General features: G+C 37.1%; 1 protein-coding gene across 1 annotated transcript in view; it reads right to left on the bottom strand.

Annotated features, from left to right (window-relative positions):
• LOC146405402 (vomeronasal type-1 receptor 90-like) overlaps positions 1–23,250 on the bottom strand; it is a 96,304-nt gene extending 73,054 nt beyond the window's left edge. Inside the window, exon 1 of the mRNA XM_085011683.1 lies at positions 23,203–23,250. Within this exon, the coding sequence (XP_084867809.1) occupies positions 23,203–23,250 (48 nt within the window). The remainder of the gene's footprint in view (positions 1–23,202) is intronic.
• Positions 23,251–23,481: the final 231 nt, after the last annotated feature.

Below are 23,481 nucleotides of genomic sequence, written 5' to 3'. Positions count from 1 at the left end.
ACAGCCCAGAAATGCAGGGGGAAGCCTTCCCAGCCATGGGAAATCTGCCTCCATTGCAGTGCAGTCCTGCCAGTCCCATCTGTCCTGGGGAAGTGCTTCTTTGCCCCCCAGTGGCCCAGCTAGCTGCTCCCAACCTCAGGAGGTGCTGAACTCCCACCAAGCAGCTGCCCAGCACTGCCCACCCTCTGGAAGAAATCTTTTGACCAGAAGTGCTGGGGCAAGCCCTGCCTAGCCAGTGGAAGTCTGCCTCCATTGTGGTGTGGACCTGCCAGTCCCGCCTGCCCTTAGGAAGTCCTCCTTTGCTTCAAAGTGACCCTGCTAGACCCACCCACCCTCAGGAAATGCCCTACTACCTCAAAGAAGACCAGCCAACACTGCTGGCCCTCGGGAAACACTCCAGGGCAGTGCCAGAGAAAACCCTGCCCAGCCACGGGGAGTGCACCTTCACCATGAAAAAGAAAATAACAAGCAAAATGAAGAAGCTCAGAAACCATTCCCAGTTAAACCAAAAGGAGAACTCGCCTAAAGCAGTCAACAATGAAACAGAGCTCTGCAGTCTGACAGACTTCGAGTTCAAGAGAAGTAGTGAAAATACTGAAGGAATTTAAGAGAAGAGATGAACAGTAATGCAGACTCCCTCAGAAGGGAACTAGAAAATATAAGGAGGAGCCAAGAAAAACTAGAAAATTCATTTGCAGTGATACAAACTGAGCTAAGGGCAATAAAGAACAGAATGAATAATGCAGAAGAACGAATGAGTGAGGTGGAAGATAGAATAATGGAAATCACCCAAACAGGACAGCAGACACAAAACCAAATGAAGAAACATGAAAGCAATGTAAGAGACCTATGGGATAATATAAAGCAGGCCAATCTACCTATAATAGGAATTCCAGAAGGAGAAGAAAAAGATAAGGGGATGGAAAATATATTTGAAGAATTTATCACTGGAAAATTCCCAAATCTAAAGGATACTGAGTTCAAGATACAGGAAGCACAGAGGGCCCCAAACAAGTTGAACACCAAGACACATTATAATAACAATGACAAAAGTTAGTGATAAAGAGAGGATCCTACAGGCAGCAAGAGAAAAGCAAAGTGTCAATTATAAGGGAACCCCCATAAGGCTATCAGCCGATTTCTCTACAGAAACTCTACAGGCCAGAAGGGAATGGCAAGACATATTTAAAGTGCTAAAAGCAAAAAAAAAATCTGCAACCTGGAATACTCTACCCAGCAAGAATATCATTTAAAATAGAAGGGGAAATAAAAATGTTTTCCAACAAACAAAAGCTAAAAGAATATAGCAATACAAAACCCACTCTAAAGGAAATATTGAAAGGCCTCTCTAAATCAAAAAAAGGGAAGAACTAGGATGGAGGAAATGACAATCAGATAGCAGTCACTCAAATAAGCCAGCATAGAGATCTAATCATGGAGATGTTTAAAACAAAATAAAATTAAAAAGAAAAAAAAAAAGAGACATCAAAATCGTAACACGTGGGCAAGGGAAGTAAGGAAAAAATAGATTCTTTTTTTAATTTCCTTTTTTTAAATTTTAGTATGATAATGAAGTGTTTGAACCTACAGGAATAACAGGCTAAAATGCACAATTATAGGAAGGGGTTAACATCCTTAAAAAACAGGGTAGGCACAAATCAAAACCAAAGAATACATTCACAAAAAAATGAAACTAAAAATACTCAAGCAGAAAATAATTGGATGGAGTTCCTGTTGTAGCGCACACTGGTTAACGAATCTGACTAGGAACCATGAGGTTTCAGGTTCAATCCCTGGCCCTGCTTAGTGGGTTAAGGGATCTGGCATTGCTGTGAGCTGTGGTGTGGGTTGAAGACATGGCTCGGATCCCGAGTTGCTGTGGCTCTGGTACAGGACAGCAGCTATAGCTCTGATTATCCCCCTAGCCTGGGAACCTACATATGCAGCAGGAGTGGCTCTAGAAAAGGCAAAAAGACCAAAAAAAAAAAGAAAAGAAAGAAAGAAAGAAAATAATTGGAGACCATTCAACCAAAAAAAGAAAGGAAGAATGGAGAATCATAAAATCAACTGGAAAATGAGGTTTAAAATGGCAATACATAATCATCTATCAATTATCACCTTAAATGTCAATGGACTGAATATTCCAATCAAAAGACACAGAGCAGCAGATTGGATAAAAAAGAAAAAAGCTTCAATCTGCTGCCTACAAGAAACTCACCTTAGGACAAATGACACATATAGATTGAAAGTGAGGAGGTGGGAAAAAAATATTTCATGCCAATGGACAAGACAGGAAACAGGAGTTGCAATATTCATATCAGACAAAATAGACTTTAAAACGAAGGCCATAAAGAAAGACAAAGGACACTATTTAATGATTAAAGGATCCATTCAAAAAGAGGATATTACTATCGTCAACATATATGCCCCCAAATTCAGGAGCACCCAGATACATACAACAAATATTAGCAGACATAAAGGGAGAAATTGAGGGGAATACAATCAGAGTAGGAGACTTTAACACCCCACTCACATCAATGGACAGATCCTCTAGACAGAAAACCAATAAAGCAACAGAGATCCTAAAGGAAACAATACAAAAGTTAGACTTATTTGACATCTTCAGGACACTGCATCCAAAAATCAGAATATACATTCTTCTCAAGTGGACATGGAACATTCTCAAGAACTGATCACATACTGGGGCACAGAGCTAACCTCAACAAATTTAAAAGTATAGAAATTATTTCAAGTATCTTCTCTGACCACAATGGTATGAAACCAGAAATCAACCACAGGAAAAGAAATGAGAAAAAAAAACTGAATACATGGAGACTAAACAATATGCTACTAAAAAATCAATGGGTCAATGAGGAAATCAAGAAGGAAATTAAAAAAGACCTCGAGACAAATGATAATGAAGACACAAGCACTCAAAATCTATAGGATGCCACAAAAGCAGTGCTCAGAGGGAAGTTCATAGCAATACAGGCTTTCCTCAAAAAAGAAGAAAAATCTCAAATCGACAACTTAACCCACCACCTAAATGAATTAGAAAAAGAAGAAAAAAAACCCTAAAGTCAGCAGAAGGAAGGAAATAATAAAGATCAAAGAGGAAATCAATAAAATAGAGATTCAAAAAACAATAGAGAAAATTAATAAAACCAAGAGCTGGTTCTTTGAAAAGGTAAACAAAATTGACAAACCTCTGGCTTGACTCACAAAGAAGAGGAGAGAAAAAACCCAAATAAACAAAATCAGAAATGAAAAAGGAGAAGTCACAGTGGATACTGCAGAAATACACAAAAGCATATGAGAATACAATGAACCATTATATGCCAACAAATTAGACAACCTAGAAGAAATGGACAACTTTCCATGGACTTACAGCCTGCCAAAACTGAATCAAGGAAAAATAGATCAACTGAACAGACTTATCACTAGAAATGAAATTTAATATGTCATAAAAACATTCCCTACAAATAAAAGCCCAGGACCAGATGACTTCACAGGCAAATTTGACCAAACATACAAAGAGGATCTGGTGCCCATCCTCCTTCAACTTTTTCAAATGGTTGAAGGGGAAGGAACACTCCCAAAGACTTTCTAAGATGCCACCACCATGCTAATTCCAAAACCAGACAAAGATACCACCAAAACAGAAAACTATCAGCCAATATCTTTGATGAATATAGGCACAAAAATTCTCAGCAAAATTCTAGCCAACTGAATCCAACAACATACCAAAAATATCATACACCATGGCCAAGTGGGATTCACCCCAGGTTCACAAAAAGGATGTTTTGACATATGCAAATAAATCAACGTCATACACCACATTAACAAAAGTAAAAAATCATATGATCATCTCAATAGGTACAGAAAATGCATTTGATAAAGTCCAACATCCATTTATGATAAAAACTCTCACCAAAGTGGGTATAGAGGGAACATTCCTTAACATAATCAAAGCCATTTATGGCAAACCCACAGCAAACATAATACTCAATGGGGAAAGGATGAAAGCCTTCCCACTAAAATCTGGAACAAGGATGCCCACTCTCAACACTGCTATTCCACATAGTTTTGTAAGTCCAACCCCAGCAATAAGACAAAAGAAATAAAAGGAATCCAAATAGGAGAGAAGAGATAAAACTGTCACTGTACGCAGATGACATGATACTATACATAGAAAACCCTAAGGACTCAACCCAAAAACTACTTGAACTGATCAACAAATTCAGCAAAGTAGCAGGATATAAGATTAACATTCAGAAATCAGTCACATTTCTGTATACCAACAATGAAATATTAGAAAAGGGATAGAAAAATACAGTACCTTTTAAAACTGTACCCCAAAAAAATCAAATACCTCAGAATACACCTGACCAAGGAGGTAAAAGACTTATATGAGAACTAGAAAACATTAATCAAGGAAATTAAAGAAGACATAAAGAAATGGAAAGATACTCCATGCTCCTGGGTTGGAAAAATTAATATTGTAAAAATGGACATACCACTCAAACTAATCTACAGATTCAAGAAATCCCTATCAAATTACCCACGACATTTTTTCACAGAACTACAACAAACAATCCAAAAATTTATATGGAACCATAAAAGACCCAGAATTGCCAAAGCAATCCTGAGAAACAAAAACCAAGCAGGAGGCATAACTCTTCCAGACTTCAAGCAATATTACAAAGCCACTGTCATCAAAAGAGGGTGGTACTGGTACCAAAACAGGCAGACAGACCAATGGAGCAGAATAGAGAACCCAGAAATAAACCCAGACACATATGGTCAATTAATCTTTGACGAGGGAGGCAAGAGCATAAAATGGGAAAAAGAAAGTCTATTCAGCAAGCATTGCTGGGAAACCTGGACAGCTGCATGCAAATCAATGAAACTGGAACACACCCTCACACCATGCACAAAAATAAACTCAAAATGGCTGAAAGACTTAAATATAAGACCAGAAACCATCAAACTCCTGGAAGAGAACATAGGCACAATATTCTCTGACATCAACCTTATGAATATTTTCTCAGGTCATTCTCCCAAGGCAACAGAAATGAGAGCAAAATCAACCAATGGGTCTTAATCAAACTGACAAGCTTTTGCACAGCAAAGGAAAACAGAAAGAAAACAAAAAACAACTTACAGAAAGGGAGAAAATAGTTTCAAATGATACAACTGACAAGGGCCTAATCGCTAAAATATATAATCAACTTATACAACTCAACAGCAAAAAAAGCCAATCACCCAATGGGAAAAAGATCTGAATAGACAATTTTCCAAGGAAGATGGCCAACAAGCACATGAAAAAAGGCTCAACATCCCTGATTATTAGAGAAATGCAAATCCAAACTACCATGAGATACCACCTCACACCAGTCAGAATGACCATCATTAATATGTCCACAAATAACAAGTGCTGGAGGGGATGTGGAGGAACGGGAACCCTCTTGCACTGTTGGTGGGAATGTAAGCTGGTACAGCCACTATGAAGAACAGTATGAAAGTGCCTTAGAAATCTATACATAGAACTACCATATGACCCAGCAGTCCCACTCTTGGGCATATATCCAGACAAAACTTTCCTTAAAAAAGACACATGCCCCCGCATGTTCATTGCAGCACTATTCACAATAGTCAAGACATGGAAACAACACAAATGTCCATCAACAGATGATTGGACTAGGAAGATGTGTTATATATACACAACGGAATACTACTCATCCTTCAAAAACAACAAACTAATGCCATTTGCAGCAACATGGATGGAACTAGAGACTCACATACTGAGTGAAATCAGTCAGGAAGAGAAAGACAAATACCATATGATATCACTTATATCTGGAATCTAATATATAGCACAAATGAAAGTTTCCACAGAAAAGAAAATCATAGACTTGGAGAATAGACTTGTGGCTGCCTGGGGCGGGAGAGGGAGGGAGTGGGATGGATCAGGAGCTTGGGTTTAACGGATGCAAACTATTGCTTTTGGAATGGATTTACATGAGATCCTACTGTGTAGCACTGAGAACTATGTCTAGAAACTTACAATGCAACACAACAATGGAAGGAAAAAGTATGTATACATGTATGTTTAACTTGGTCCTCGTGCTGTACAGTGGAATAAATAAATAAATAAATAAATAATTTCTTACACTTGCCTGAGAACAGCACAGTGGATAAGAGCATGAATGCATAAAACTGGGGGTTGGTTAATTTGGTGCACCAATGAATACTTCTTGGGGCCAGATTTTTTCCATCTTCATCTTCTACCACCTTTGGCATCATGGTTTGGCCTAAGTATATCTTCTCAAGGTCACAAAATGACTGCAGGGATTGTATGCATCAACCTTAACCAATTCTCCTAAGCTAGAAGAAAAAAATAAATCTACATTTGTTTCCCTTTTTTTAAATCAGTGGGTAATTTTAGTATGGAATACCAATATACAAATCTTAAGTGTACATTTGGGGACATTTTAGCAGTTTTATTGAGGTATAATTTACATAGCATAAAACCCACCAACTATAAATTAAAATATAGTAGGAGTTCCCTGGTGGCTCAGTGGGTTAAGGATCTAACATTGTCACTGCTATGATTTGAGTTGCTGCTGTGGCACAGGTTCAATCCCTGGCCCAGGAACTTACGCATACCATGGGCATAGCTGGATGGATAAATAAATAAATAAATAAACAAATAAATAAATAAATGGTGGATTTTAGTAAATGCTCATGGTCTTGCAATTATACCAAAATCTAGATTTAGAACAAAAAAAAAAGTTTACTTATGTGCATTTCTAAGTCAATACCCAATTTCAGGCAACCAAAGTTCTGTTCTGTCTCCATGGTTTTGTCTTTTCCACAAATTCCATGTAAATACAATTACACAATATGCACTTGTAATGAATTTATTTCACTTAATATGTTGCAACTTATTTAGTTTTTCTTTTCAATGCTTAACAGTGGATATATCACATTTTGTTTAACCATCTGCCCATTAATGTATACTTGGGCTGTTTCCACATTTTTGCTATTATGAAAAGTGGTGCTATGAACATTTATGTACAAATATTTGCATACATTTATTTTGATTGGGTAGATACGTAGGAGTGGAATTTCCAGGTTCTGCGCAAGTATATTCTTAATTTTTTTTAAAGAAACTCTCAAAATGTTTTCCAAAGTGGTTTTGCCATTTTTCACTCCCACTAGAAATGTATGAGTTTCACTTTCTTCATTCTTGCCAACACTATCTATAGTTAATCCTTTGAATTTTAGACACTCAATTATATCATGGTATCTCATTGTGGTGTTAATTTGTATTCCCTAATCATTAAAGATATAACTTCTCATTTATAGTTTTACTTTTGTCTGTATTAAAATTTTTGTGCCTTTAAAAAAATTATTATTGAGTCCTAAGGGTTTTTAGATATTCAAAATACATAATACACACATGCACACATACACATGTATATAGCTCCTGGTCTTCACAAAGCCTTTTGAAGAGTAAAAGTTTTTCATTTTGATAAAGTCTGATTTCATTAATTTTTTCTTTTATGAATAGTGCCTTTGTTGTCAATCTGAGAAATTTTTTACCATCAAGGTCACAAAGATTTCTTCTGATGTTTTATTCTAGAAGTTTTATAGTTTTAAATCTTACTTTATGTGCTGATTACATTTCAACATATTTTTAATCAAGTGATTCTTTCTTTCTCTTTCTTTTCTTTTTTCTTTCTTCTTTCCCCCATTTCCTTCTTTTCCTTTTCTTTCATCTTCTTCTTTCCTTTAGTATAAGGATGCTCAGTTGTTCCAGTACCATTTCTTGAAAAGACCACCCTTTTCCATGAGTGTGTGGTTCTCTATCTGGGACCTGCCCCTCAACACTCCCCTTCTTCCCCCTACTGTTATATTTACCCTTATGTCTATCCTAGTGCCAATACCTCAGTGTCTTTACTGTAGCTTTAAGTGAGTCTTGAAATCAGGGAGTATAAGTCATCTAATTGACTTTGTTTTTTAGAATCACTTTCACTATTCAAATATATTTGCTATTCTTATTAATTTTAGTAACACCCTGTCAATTTGTACCAAAAAAAAAATCCTTTAGAATTTTGATAGGGCTTATATTGAATACATAGATTAATTTGAGAAGAAATGCCATCCTATCAATATTGAGTCTTCCAATCCAGAAGCATACTTGGGTCTTAATTTTTCTAAGTAATATTTTGTAGCTTTCTGCTTATAGATCTTGCCCTTACCTCACTAAGAATATTCATAACTATTTTGTTTTTTTAATGATGCTATGACTGGGATTGTTTCCTTCATTTCATTTTTTTTTTTTTTGCCCTTTTTTTAGGGCCATACATGTGGCATATGGAAGTTCCTTGGCTAAAGATCTAATTGGAGCTACAGCTCCCAGCCTATGCCACAGCCACAGCAACATGGGATCCCAGCCACATCTGTTACCAACACCACACTCACTGCAGTGCTGGATCCTTAACCACTGAGTGAGGCCAGGGATCAAACCTGCATTCTCATGGACACTAGTCAGCGTCATTACCACTGAGCTACAATGGGAACTTCTGATTTCAATTTTTGAAATAAAATTGATTTTCATAAATTGAACCTTGATAAACTTGTTTATTAGTTCAAGGAACTTTTTGCAGATTCTTTGTATTTTTATGTGCATGATTATGTCATCTGCAAATAAAGACAGTTCTATTTTTCTCTTTCCAATTGGAATACTTTTTATTTCTTTTTTGCTTTATCAGACAGTCTAGAACTTTCAACATAATGTTCAATAGGAGGATGAGACAAGACATCCTTGTTTTGTTCCTTGTCTTAATGGTAAAGTATTCAGTTTTGTATTATCAAATGTTATGGAAACTATAGGATTTCCATCGATGTCCTTTTGCCGAGGTCCAGCCCCAGCAGCCAGGGAGTGCCAAAGGAGAGTATGGGCTACAAACGGCGCAGAAAGAATTGGAGCCAACTCCTCAGCTGCATGCTGCAGATGACCCAATTTATTAAATGAAAAGCATCAGTTTTTATACCATATCACAATCAGGTTTCGTGTAAGATTTGACATTAACATTTGATTTAAAGCCCTTTCTGTTCCCTCCACCTGAGATACAAAAAAAAGGTTAGTTAAAACATGTTCCTTTCAACTTCAGATTTTCCTTCAAGATTACAAACTTAAAGTTTCACACTGTATTTTTCTTAAAAGGTCAACAACAGTAGCTATTCTATTTTATATTAAGAACAAAGCTTTAATAAGTAATAAACTATGATACCTAACATACTTTAACTAAAGGTGTATGTAGTTAACAAAACGCATGAAAGCCTTGGGCTCATGGCATTCTTAAAACTACGATTTATTTGGTGCCAGCAAGCTAAGCATTTAACCTATTGTACTGATTTACGTAAGTTCCAAACCACCAATTTCAATAGAAAGGAGAATTATACCCAAAAATTAACAAATGCCCTCACAAGGGATGAAAGTTACAGGTGACACTGTTATTTGATAAAAAATATATCTATTATAGAAAATAGCAATTTATAGGCCAAACAACATTTTTCCCAGCCCCAAACTTCTTTTTAAGTAAAGGGACTGAAATCATAAGTTTCCCCTGTATACTCTCACAAAATAGGTGCCATAAATTGTTACTCCAAAACAAAGGCTTTTTCCATTACATTGTTTAAATAACTTCACTCTGTTTTGGTTCAAGTGTTTTACGTACCCAGGGCAAATCTTTAGCAGTAAGAAAGCTGTGAATAGGAGATAGAAAAAGAAGGATAAACACAGAAAAATAGATTAACATATTTTTTAGGGGATATCATTTTTATTTTCCTGGAGCCGATGTCTTTCAAGGGATTGCTCTGCAATCCTTCTTCTTTCTTCAGCTTGTCTGTAGCTCTGCTAACCAGACAAGCCTCATGCAGGTGCCGACTGTGGCTTTGCTTTCTTTGCTGGAGCAGCCTTATGGCTCCCAACATTCTTTACCAGGAGAATTGTGTTCTATTCTTTTTCTAGTTTATGAGAATATCAACATGGATGTTGTTGGAATTTAACAAATATTTTTCTTGGTATCTTGATGCATTTATGTTCTTTCCTTTATTCTACTTATCTGTTATTTAGAGGGTGTTAAATCAATCATGTATTCCTGCGATAAACCCCACTCACGTGTATGCATCCATCACCCCACTCAAAATAAAGAACATTTCCATAGTTGCCATTGTGGGTCAACAGGATCAGTGGAATCTCTACAGCAGTAGACTCAGGTTTAATTGCAAGCCTGGCACAGTGGGTTAAAGGATTCAGCATTGCCAGACTGTAGGTTGCAATTGTGCTCAGATCTGATCCCTGGCCCAAGAATTCCATATGCTATGGAGTAGACAAAAAACAGAAAAGAAAAAAAAAAAAAAGAACATTTCCATCACCCCCAATTTTTCCTCATGCCCCTTGAATCCATATACCCCATGAACCAACTTTGTTCAGATTTCTCCACCAGTTTAGTTTAGCCATTTTAAATTTCATACAAATTAAACCATTCATTATATTTTCCTTTGTATCTGGCTTCTTTCAGTAAACTGTGCTTTTGAGATCAATCTATGTTTTTATGCATATCATTATCTTGTTGTTGTTGTGACAAATATTCTGCGGTAAAACAATCCACAATACATTAATTCATTCATTCTCCTGGTTATAGATACTGGGTCCATGTACCATTTTAGCCTTCCATGAACATTCTTTCATAAGTGTTTTTCTTGACATATGTTGTTATTTTCTTTTGAATACACACCTAAGAGTTAAGTTGTCGGGCTATGTGGAACCATACTAATACATTTATCATACACTTAGATGATGGATGGTAACTAAACATTCTTGTAACTACTTCGTAACATATACATACATCAATTCATTATTCTGTACACTTTTAACTTGTACAATGTTATATATCACATATCACAATAAAATTGGAAAAAATTTCAAACAATTTCCAAAAGCAGTTAATCAATTTTCAATCCCACTAGCAATGCATGAGTGTTCCAATTGCTCCACAACCCTGCCAATATTTCATATTGTCCATCTTAATTTTAGCCACCCTTTGGTTGACAGGAGGAAGTAAGAGGTGGCAGGGTTTGTAATAGTTGTGTGTCCATTGCTAAGAATGAAGAATACTATTTCATGAAATGCTTTCTCTCCTTTTGGACTTCTCCTTACAACTAAATAACCAGATTGTACCAGATGCTGGTTCCTTACTCAGATACTTGCAGAGGGAATAGAGTGATGGCTGGCATAATCTGAAGACTTGTTTGCGCTAAGGTGACAGAATAACCTTTGTTAATATCTGGCCTTTTCTGACACCATTGACTGGTTAAAGGACACTGTAAATGGATGGGTATAACTTGTACAAAGTCAACTTCACCCCAGAGCATTGACTTACCAGGATAATACAGATGGATCATAGTTCACAGAGCGGCACTTGGGGATGCAATGAAAGGTTGAACTGTCACAAAACACTCAGAGGCAGGTATTATTTTCCCATTTCACAGCAGAGGAAGTTGAAAATTGGAGTGAGTTTTCTTCTGCATGAGGATAATAATCAGACCCTCAGAGGCCAAGTCAAGTGCCCTTTGTATGAACTAGGAGAATAGAAATACACACACAGAGGGTCCCATATATTTCCAGATGGACCACTAGGTGAGTCTTCTAAGGCTGCCAGAACCCAATACTACTGACCCAGAGTTTTAAACCAGAGGACTGTGATTTCTTAAAGTTGTGGACACAAGAGGTCTGAGATCAATGTATCAATAGGACTGGTTTCTCCTGAGGCCTCTCTTCTTGGATTGTAGACAGCCCTTTTCTCCCTGTGTCCTCGCATGGTCATCCCTCTGTTTCTGAATTTGTCCTACTCTCCTTTTGTAGGTGTTGATGAAAATAATCAATAATCAGTCTATAACAGGAATAGAACAGACTTTTATTTGTGCCAAACTGAGGATAGCCTGAAACACAACCTCTTAGATAATTCTGAGGAACTACTTCAGAGAAGCCTGATTTTTCAGCACAGTTTTATGTATTGTCAGAGCAAAAAATATTAAACTAGTCAAGGATACATCCCTGCAAGTTTTCAAAAAAACAAACAAAACAAAACAAAACAAAAACCCCACCAAATCAGCACATCAAAGCAAGTCAGTATGACCCTGATGGAGTCTTGCCATCAAAGTAATCCCCTGGGAGTTCCCGTGGTGGCGCAGTGGTTAACGAATCCGACTAGGAACCATGAGGTTGCGGGTTCGGTCCCTGCCCTTGCTCAGTGGGTTAACGATCCGGCGTTGCCGTGAGCTGTGGTGTAGGTTGCAGACGCGGCTCGGATCCCGCGTTGCTGTGGCTCTGGCGTAGGCCGGTGGCTACAGCACCGATTCAACCCCTAGCCTGGGAACCTCCATATGCCGCGGGAGCGGCCCAAGAAATAGCAACAACAACAACAACAAAAAAAAAAAAAAAAAACAAGTAATCCCCTGCCTTGGCATCCCAGGAAGGAAGGCCATTAATCTTTATTTTTTGTAACATAGATATTCTTTTTTTACTACGAAAATATACTTGACTTATAATGTTGTGCCAATTTCTGCTGTACAACAAAATGACTCACTCATATATATACGTTCATTTTTTATATTTAACAGATATTCTTGACTTCTGATCAATTTGTGCTTTTCTTTAATGATTAAAGCAGATCAACAATGCATGTTTGAGATGCCACAAACAACCTGTTCTAATTAGAATATAATTCAAATTAATCCATGTATAAGCCAGAATGCCTTCTGTGAACTGAAGTTTGGCACTGGCCATCAGCCTCTACATGGAGTAAAACAGGAGCCACTGCAGCTGCTGACCTGCAGCACACCCTGAGTGGAGCTCAGGGTAGAGACCAGGAGTGAGGCACTCTGTGTTCTGGGAAAACTGGAAGAATGGGCTTTCAGATAGTTAGATATCTTCAGGAGAAGATTTTATGAGCCCAATTCTTGCATCTTATCATATCTAGAAAAACACTAAAATCCACCAATGTTGTCTGTGACCAGTAGTAACCTTCATGAGACTACCAGCAAACTTTGTAAAATGTTTTCATGGCTGCATGCAACCCTCCTTTCACATTTATGCCTTATATCTTGATATTTCCCCTCAGCTGTAGTTAGTGGGCAAAACAAAAGATGTCATGGTCACTTGTGAGAACAGCCACTCCCAAGGGTAGGCCAATGAGCCCTGAGGGAACTCAGGAAGCCCAGACCTTTACATCTTTCCATAGAAATGGTTTTCTGTATATGTGTTCTATAAATCTGGTTGTCTGTAAATCTTTTGTTCCTACCACCTCCCCTTGTTGCAAAAACTCATATATCCTATCTTCCCCCTCACCTCCTGGGAGAGGTTTCTTGGGGCCATCTGAGATGCTGTCTCCCAGGCTTAAGTCCTAAATTCACCCCAAATAAAACTTAACTCTCAACTTTCAGGTTGTATTTTTTTTTTTAATCAACATTTCCCACACCTCAGTATGTGAAAATTTCTTTTATCATAAAAGTATTTCTCGGAGTTCCCGTTGTGGTGCAGTGGTTAACGAATCTGACTAGGAACCACGAGGTTGTGGGTTCAGTCCCTGGCCTTGCTCAGTGGGTTAAGGATCCAGCGTTGCCATGAGCTGTGGTGTAGGTTGCAGATGCAGCTCGGATTCCATGTTGCTGTGGCTCTGCCATAGGCTGGTGGCTACAGCTCTGATTAGACCCCTAGCCTGGGAAACTCCATATGCCATGGGAGTGGCCCAAGAGATGGCAAAAAGACAAAAAAAAAAAAAAAAAAAAAAAGAATATCTCTCATATTGGATTATGGCCCATTAAAGAAATTATCTTAATCATTTGTTTATGACCAAATCTCCAAATTTGACTGTTCACATTCTAAGGTTCTGGGGGTTAAAGCTGCATTGTTTGAATTTTTAAGGAAACATAATTTATCTGTAACAAAGTTACTGGGCACCAGCTAGTGAAGGAGGAAATGAGGGACAGTACTATAGAAGTGAGTGTTGGAATGAAGAAAAGAATGGACTAGAGAGAAAAGTAAGAGAGTTAATAGGGCTGTCTGGGTAACTAGTTGTGAAGACTAAGAAAGAGTTCCGTGCTTAAAAAAATCCAGATTTCTGTCTGGAGCAAACAAGAAGGTTGTGACACTGTGATTTATGAGAAATACATTTCTGGCCTTTGTCACATTCCTGGTACAGATCTCCTAAAACCCTCGGAATTTCCTAGTTAATGAGAGCAGTAAAAAGTGTCTTGTTATGTTAATGATATTTTTTGAAATCCCTTAAGGACAAGGAGCCAGTTGCCAGGGGAACAAACCCTGTGATTAGAGGGTTGGAATTTTCTTTTCTTTTTTATTTTCATAATGATTTTTATTTCTTCCATTATAGTTGATTTATAGTGTTCTGTGGATTTCTACTGTACAGCAAAGTGACCCAGATATATATAATTCTGACCCAGATATTATATTTTTTTTTCTCACATTATTCTCCATCATGTTCCATCTCAAGTGATTGGATGTAGTTCCCTGTGCAGGATCTCACTGTTTATCCATTCCAAATGCAATAGTTTGCATCTATTAGCCCCAGACTGCCAATCTATCCCACTCCCTTCCCCTCCCTCTTGGCAACCTCAAGACTTTTCTCCAAGTACATGAGTTTCTTTTCTGTGGAAAAGTTGCTTTGTGCTCTATATTAGATATCACATGGTCTTTGCATTTCTCTTTCTGACAGATTTCACTTAGTATGAGAGTCTCTAGTTCCATCCAAGTTGCTACAAATGGCATTATTTTGTTCTTTTTATGGTTGAGTAGTATTCCATTGTGTATATATACCACATCTTCTTAATCCACTCATCTGTCAACAGACATTTAAGTTGTTTCCATGTCTGGGCTATTTTGAATAGTGCTAAAATGAACATGCACTACATGTGTTTTTTTCAAGGAAAGTTTTGTCTAGATTTATGCCCAAGAGTGGGATTGTTGGGTCATATGGTAGTTCTACATTTACATTTTCTGAGGTACTTTCACACTGTTGTCCAGAGTGGTTGTACCAATTTACATTCCCACCAACAGTGTAGGAGGGTTCCCTTTTCTCCACACCATCTCCAGCATTTGTCATTTCTTGACTTGTTAATTATGGCCATTCTGACCATGATTCATGACACCTTATAGTAGTTTCAATTTTCACTTCTCTAATATTCAGTGATGTTGAGCATTTTTTCATGTGCTTGTTGGCCTTCTGTGTATCTTTTTTGGAGAAATGTCTATTCAGATCTTCTGCCCATTTTTCAACTGACTTGGGTTTTTTTGCTGTTGAGTTGTCTAAGTTGTTTGCATATTTTAGATATTAAGACTCCATCAGTTGCATCATTTGAAACTATTTTCTCCCATTTTGTAGGTTATCTTCTTTTTTTTTAATGGTTTCCTTTGATGTGCAAAACTTGATTAGGTCCCACTGGTTTATTTTTGCTTTTATTTCTGTTACCTTGCGAGAGTGACCTAAGAAAACATTTGTATGGTTGATGTCAGAGAATGTTTTGCCTATGTTCTCTTCTGGGAGTTTTATGGTGTCTTGTCTTACATTTAAGTCTTTAATCCATTTTGAGTTTATTTTTGGACATGGTGTGAGGTTGTGTTCTAGTTCCACTGATTTACATGCAGCTGTCCAGTTTTCCCAGCAGCATTGTTGAAAAGACTGCCTTTTTCCCATTTATATTCTTGCCTCCCTTGTCAAAGATTAATTGACCATAGGTGTCTGGGTTTATTTCTGGGTTCTCTATTCTGTTCCATTGGTCTGTATGTCTGTTTTGGTATCAGTGCCACACTGTCTTTATTATTACTATAGATTTGTAATATTGCCTGAGGTCTGAGAGAGTTATGCCTCCTGCTTGGTTTTTGTTCCTCAGGATTGCTTTGGCAATTCTGGGTCTTTTTTATAGTTCCAAATAAATTTTTGGATTGTTTGTTGTAGTTCTGTGAAAAAATGATATGGGTAATTTGATAGGGATTGCATTGAATCTGTAGATTTCATTGGGTTGTATAGCCATTTTTATGATATTAATTCTTCCAGTAGAGGGTTGGAATTTTCAATCCCATTTCTCTGGGAGGAGAGAGGGGCCAGAAATTTAAGTAATCACCAATGGACAATGATTTAATAAATCATGTTTCTGTAATGAAGCCTTCCCCCTAAGTTCCCACACAAACAAAAAAAAGATGGGGCTAAGAGAGCTTCCAGGTTGGGGGACACATAGAGGTACTGGGAAGGAAGCATGCCTGGAAAGGGCATGGATTCTCTGTGTCCCTTCCTCATTCCTTACCCTAAGCATCTTTTCCATCTGACTGTTCTAGAGTTAACTCCTTTAATAATAAACTCATAATCTAGTAGGTAAAGTGTTTCTCTCAATTTTGTGAACTGCTCTAATCAACCCAAGGAAGAGGTTGTGGGATCTTCTATGTGACTTAGAAGCCCAGGTAACAACCTGGACTTTCAGTGATGTCTTAAGTAGGAGTGGGGTCATCTTGTGGGACTGAGACCTTAAGCTGTGTGATCTGATACTATATCCAGGTACATAGTGTCAGAATAGAGTTGAGTTGTCCAGTACCATGGAGAAATGAATTAATTGCTTGGTTGTATGGGGAAAACCCTACATATTAGAAACAGGTGCAGAATCATAATACTATATAACTACTTTTCATCTTGAATTTCCTCTTAATTTTTTAAAAATTTTTTATTATGATTGATTCCTCTTAATTTTTACAGTTAATCCTCCATATTCTGATTCTTCTCATTCTTAGCTCCATTCTGTTTTCTCATGAATGCATAATATTTACATAATCAGTCTCCTGTTTATGCCCATTTAGATGGTTGAAAGGAATGCACCATAAAGGTTAATAGCACAGACTGGAAAACCTTGGCTGGATGTTGGTTTGTATCTTATTTTTCTTTTACATTTTCAATTTGTAGCATATATATTTATACTTTTTCTTCCTTTAATTACATATATTCTGGCTATTAGCTCTCATTCTATGATATATGTTTTGGATTCTCTTCCATTTTATTATTTTCTAACCAGTTAGGAGTCATAGAAGAGACCACTTTATGCTTCTCAGTCTTTTTTTTTCTTTAACATTAACTTCATTTAATTGTCACTTAGAATAATCTTTAATGAATTTTGCATTTAGAGGATGGGATCCAAATTTACTTTTTTCAAATGACTAACCAATTATGATTACATGAGTTATGAATTTATTCATCTTTCCCCTCAAAATATATAATGTTAATTTTGTATACTAAACAACTAAATGCACTTGAGTCAATTTCTGGACTCTTATTATTGACATATCCCTTTGCTAGTACCACATTTATAAAAATTGCATCATTATAGTGTGTTTTACTATGAATAGACCACATTTATTTCATTTTTAGAACTTCCCTGGATGTACTTTGTTTGCTTTTTTCATACAGCTTTGAAAATCAGCATTTCTAATTATTGGAGAGTTACTATTTGTCTTTGGATTCCATTAAATGTATGGTTAATTCAGGAAGAATTGACATTTTTATTATGTCAGATAATCCATGATATAGAATTTTTGCCCTTTGCTTTCTAACACATAGCTTCCATGACAATCTCTTATTGGACTCTATAGTTATTTAATGATCATCTGTTGTTGTTGTTGCCTGTTCTTTTTGCATTTTTTAAATTATAGTTGATTTATAATGTTTCTAAAAGTTCTACTGTTTAGCAAAGTGACCCAATCACACATATTTCCCTGGGCTGTACAGTAAGATCCCATTGCCCATCCATTCCAAATATGGTTTGTATCCAAACCATCCCACTCCCTCCCCCTTCCCCCCAGGAACCCCAAGTTTTCTCTCCTTGGCCATGATCTGTTTCTGTTGTTTTGTTTTTTTTTTTAGGTGGGATCATCTGTACTATATCACAAATAAGTGATATCATGTGGCATTTGTCTTTTTTCTTTCTGTATTTTTAAAATTGAACAGACTGCTTCATTTTTTAAGCAATTTCTATCTTTATTATGCTGGATTGGTATATTCATTTTCTATTGCTGCACAAAAAATTAACACAAACAATAATTTGTAATAATACCATCTCTGAACACACAGTTCTTTATGTCAGGAATCTGGCACAGAATGACTACGTTCTCAGCCCAGGGTCTCAAACACTGAAATGAAAGTGTTGATCAGGCTTTGTCCTCATCTGGGCTCTTCCTAGCTCATTCAGGGTGTTGGCAGGATTCAGTTCCTTGCAGCAGTAGGTATGAGGTACCCATTCCTTTTCTGGATGTCAGCCAAGGCTTTACTACTCTGAGCTCCATTTTTCTTGACCTGTGGCCCCCTCTGTCTTCACAGCAGCAGAAGAAGCAGGTCAAATCCTTCTCAAGCTGCAATCTCAGACTCCCCTTCTGCAGCAGCTGGAGAAAACTCCTTTTAATGGGCTTCATGTGATTAGGTCAAGCTTACCTGGGTAGCTCCCTATCTTAAGGCCCACTGAACTGTGACGATGAGTCCATCTGCAGAATTCCTTTGCAGCATCAGCTAGTTAGTGTTGGAATACCTGGCAGAAGATATGTGTATATGATGGGAAGGAATCTTGGGGGTATTTTAAGGTCTTCTTCCAACAGTCAGAGAATATGGTCTCTGCAGTGCACAATTATTGGCCTCTTTTGAAAACTTATTCTCGGCCTTCTTCCGAGAGAGAGATTTTTCAATATTGCATATGTACTCCACACTAACTGTCAGGGGCAAGGTTTTACATATGTTCATTCTATCAAGTGTGCTATTTGTAACAGTTAAATCTTTCTTTGTTTGGTTGATAGAAAAATTATTAAGAAAAGTATTTTAATATCTCACATGAGAAGTTTGAGTATGTAATTTCCTCCTTTTATTTCCAGAAAAGTTTTGTTTTATGTGGTTTGAGACCTTGTTTTATGCATTTACACATTTGAGAATATTACACATAACTGGATAATCATTTCTATTTTCATTAAATAATAAACTTATTTAAAACCAGGTTTTTAGACTTAAAGATTGTTTTCACAAATATACATATTGTGGTGTCAGCTATCTTTTGGTTCATTTTTACCTGAAATATATCATTTCTGCCCCATTTTGTTTCAAAGTTTTAGTTTCATTAAGTTATAGGAGTGACTCACATTAATCAGCATCTGAATTGATTTTATTTCCTGATTGGAGTATCTCTTACAAGCCTAATCCACTGCATTTATTGTAATTAATATCTGGACCAATTTCTAAATGTATATTTAAAAATTTTTGCCACACTCCTTTTTTTGATACAAATTTTTTGATCTTCAATTTTCTTGTGATTTTTTTCCTTTTCCTTTTTATTTTTCTACTAATAATTTAGAAGATGTTCATTCTATTTCTGTTTTTTAATTAGTACATTTAAATTTATAATATACAGAAATATTTTTGCTTTCCTCCAGATGAATTCTAAATTAGTTCTTGACATTATCTTCCAGCTCACAAATTCTTCTTTACTCCATGTTTAAATTTGTTGCTTAAACTTTCAAGTTTTAACACAGTGATAATTGTTTTCATTCCCCAAAGTTCTATTTCATATTCATATTTTTTAAATATTTCTAATATTTATTGTTTTGCTATCTTGTTTCAATTCTTTTGTTATATTTGTTTTATTTTTTAATTATGTCTTTGTACTGTACTTTTGAGAGTATTTATTATCAGCCCTGTTTTTGCCAATTATGTTTGGGGTGGTTATTGTCCTTATTTTTTTCATGTCTTATTGAGATATACATTGACATGAACATTGTATTGGTTTTAGAAGTACAGCATAATGATTTATATATGTATATATTGTGAAAAGATCACCACAATAAATTTAGTTAACATGAATCACTACATATATTTATAATTTTTTTTCTTGTGAATAGAATTTTTAAGATCTACTATTTAGAGAATTTCAAATATACAATACTGTTAACTATAGTCACCCTATTGTACATTACATTCATAGGACTTATGACTGGAGGTTTGTATATCTTGACCACCTCATATTTTCTTTAATGAATCTTTACCAGGTCATATTTCATCTACTCTGTTGAACTACAATGAGTTCTGGAATATGGATGTGTTCATTCTAGAAGTTTTTGTTTGCTTGTGTTTGGGGCCACTAAGTTATCCCTAGCCCAGGATTTTGGATGATGATAGATAGATAGATAGATAGATAGACAGATAGATAGATAGGGATAGAAAGAGATGAAGATAGATTATTGATATCTGATTCAGACTTCTAGTGAGTATAAATTCTAAGTCTTTACCTACAGTTTGGGTACAGTAAAAATCCCAAAAAAACTGAAGTTTTTATTTCTCATGAGAGACTTTCTTATTTTCTACCCGAAGACCTAAATTAATACCAAATTTCCTTCCAACTTCTCAAATGAATAGGAAAAACTTTTTTCTGGTCACCTTTTTACAGAATGAACAGTCCATTCTTAGGACTAAGATTTATGTACAGTCTGATTTCCAGCTTTCTGCCTTTTCTTCATTTCCTTTCATTCACTGCCCCCCATAAAGATTAAAATATATACATTAAATTGACTTCATATTTTTTAATTATATCTGTGTCTGGAATAATGGTAAAATTATTGTTTTCGTCTCTTAAAAAATCTTAAATATGTTTTGTTTTCAAATATGTGAGGACATATATCTTGAATGAAAGAAGCAAAAGTACTTGAAATTCAATTGGAATTTGCCATTTGGTGACTCAGTTTGAGTTACAAGTTGCCATATCTTTGCATGCAAAGCTCTGTGTGAGACACCAGGGATTTGCAATGTTAATGCTGCTCACACCATAGGGGATTCACAGGGGCTCCGTTGAATTAAACAAATTATTTTAAGTGCATGCCAAATGGTTCCAATAATGGAAGACCTAATGCAGAGTGGACCAAAGAAGTTTACTTCTCTCTCCTATGACAATCCAGGGTGAATAATCCAGGTCTGGTGGTCTTGTTTCTAATATGAGATCAACTCTGGGTCCCAGGCAGGTAGTCTGGTTTGTGGATCTAATGGGGCAGGAGGGAAAATGTCAGGATTCATCAAAAACATCAGTGGAAGCCAGAAGACAATGGAAAAATACCTTCAATATGCTAAGAACAAATTAATAATAATGTGGCAGGTGAGGATTTGAGATGGAAATGTTCTAAAATTAGGTTGTGATGATGGTTGTACAACTATACATACAATAAAATTCATTGAATTATTTTTTAAAAATAATAATGTGGCAGAGATTGGCCCATTTTGTCTCTGATCTAATTATACAGTCAGGCAAGCTGCCTTGCATTCAAAGGTGTGCTGTCTGAGATAAGCCAACGGATGTGATCTAAGGCTAAAATGTATGTCCCAAGCATCTCTCAGCCTTGGCCCTCCACATGTCCCATGAATGATCCTCCAAGCCCTTCCTCTTCTGAAACTAACTGTGGTCAAAAACCTCTGAATTGTACACACTGAGTGAATTGTGTGGCACGTGAATTGCATATCAATAAAGATATTAAAAGCAAGTGGAGAAGTGGGGGAGGAGAATAGGAAGGAGAAGAAGGTCAGCTCCTGAGGCAAGAGATATTTTCTTCACTAGTGCACTCTGAGGGTATCAAAGCCTGACACAAAGATGATTTCAGTGAATAACTACTGATAATTTATTTCACTGATAATTCTTTTTCTATCCCAAACATGTCACTTCCTCCATCCTGTTATGCCATGAAGCACCTGGCCCTCTATCTCCCTCATCCTAAAGGACCAGGTGAACCAATGAACACCTCTCCACCCCACCATGCTAAAGGACCAGGCTTGACAGGTCTGGTTCTCAGGAGGAACTTCCAGCTACATTACATAATGCTTTCCCCAATACTGAGGAAAAAGGACATTTCCCAGCAAAGAATGGGAGAATTAGGGAAACTGAGGAGGTGACCGATCCTGCAAACTACCCCTTGCAGCCTGAACAGAGTGATATAGCTATGAAAACTGTAAAAGCCCCAGGGACTTGGTTTACAGTCAGAGACTTGAACCAAATTATCCTTGATTTGGGTGGATGCCATTTTGAAGGCTTAGGGGACCTAAAAACACGGTGTGCACAGCCCCAGGGCCTGGGAAGCAGGAGGCTTGCTTGGGGAGGGTGGGGAAAGGGTGGTGAGATGGAAGAATGATCTGTCCCCCACGTTTCCAGGGACTTGGTCCATCTGTAGGACAGACTCAGGGACTGTAGGTGGTCTAAGAGAAGAGAGAATACTCAAGCCTCCTCAGGACCCAGGGGTGAATTGCAACCAGGCCCAGTGCCGATGGAGGTGGGAGAAGCCAAGCCAACTTGGTCCACACAGAAACTCTTTTCCTGGTTTGGGGACCACAGGGGAAAATGGGGGCGGGGAGGCGGGGGAGTGGTGCTGGTGGAATGACACATATATTCCTGCAGGGGGCACCAAAGGGCAGGAAAAAAGCCATTTATAATAAAGCTAATAGGACTATATAGGTCTAGCTATTCTTAGATTTCATTCCATCTCCAAAAAGGTAGGTGCAGCTCTCCTTTACCTTTCATTTTCTTATTTTTTCTTTTTTTAATTTTCTTTTCCTTTTTAAAAATTATTTCCTTTTATTTTTCTTTTTTGATTTTTCTTTTTACCAAATGAGGTAAAAATAATAATAATATATAATTAACCATTTTAAAGTGAACAACTCAATGACATTTAGGAAATTCAGTGTTGTCAAACCACCACCTCTATCTAGTTCCAAAATGTTTTCATCACCCTAAAACAAAACCCCCCAAACAATAAGAAGTTACACGCATTTGCCACCATTTTCTCAGTGCATCTACACCACCAATCTGTTTTCTCTCTCTCTGGATTTACCTCCTCTGGACATTTTATAGACAGGAATCCCACACTAGGTGGCCTCTCACATCTGCTTCCCGTATCCACCTCTCCACACTTTCAGGGAGCCCATCCCCACCACAGTTTAAATGCTGCACCTGAGGAGGTTGGGTGAATGCCTTTTGTAGTTATTGCTGCCCAGATTAAAGGCTCCAGGTCATGCTGAGCTCATGCCCAGTACAGAGTCCTCATCCAGGTGGCCGCCAGCTGACCTGGAAGACAGGTTTCTCCCTGCAGGTGGAGCCCCACACCTCCTCCATGTCAACTTTCTAATCATGGTTAAATGCTGTTGCTTCTCAAAATCTCACAGCACTTTGTCCTTCTTCTATGCAAGCACCTCATCCTGCTTCTGTCACGGTTGGCTCATCTTAGGGGCGCTCTCTAGACTGTGAAGACCTCAGTCCTCCTTTGCAATTCAAAAGTACACCAAACTGAGTTTTAGGAGATGTCATCATCTGGTTAAGAATGCACAGGAGGATGAAGACGAAGAA

Source organism: Sus scrofa, chromosome 2 (assembly GCF_054392235.1).
Source record: "Sus scrofa isolate SSC_HxYL_T2T_F1_AM1 chromosome 2, Sscrofa_HxYL_maternal_Yorkshire_Landrace_v2.0, whole genome shotgun sequence".
Lineage (NCBI taxonomy): Eukaryota > Metazoa > Chordata > Mammalia > Artiodactyla > Suidae > Sus > Sus scrofa.
This window is presented reverse-complemented; position numbering and strand designations above follow the sequence as displayed.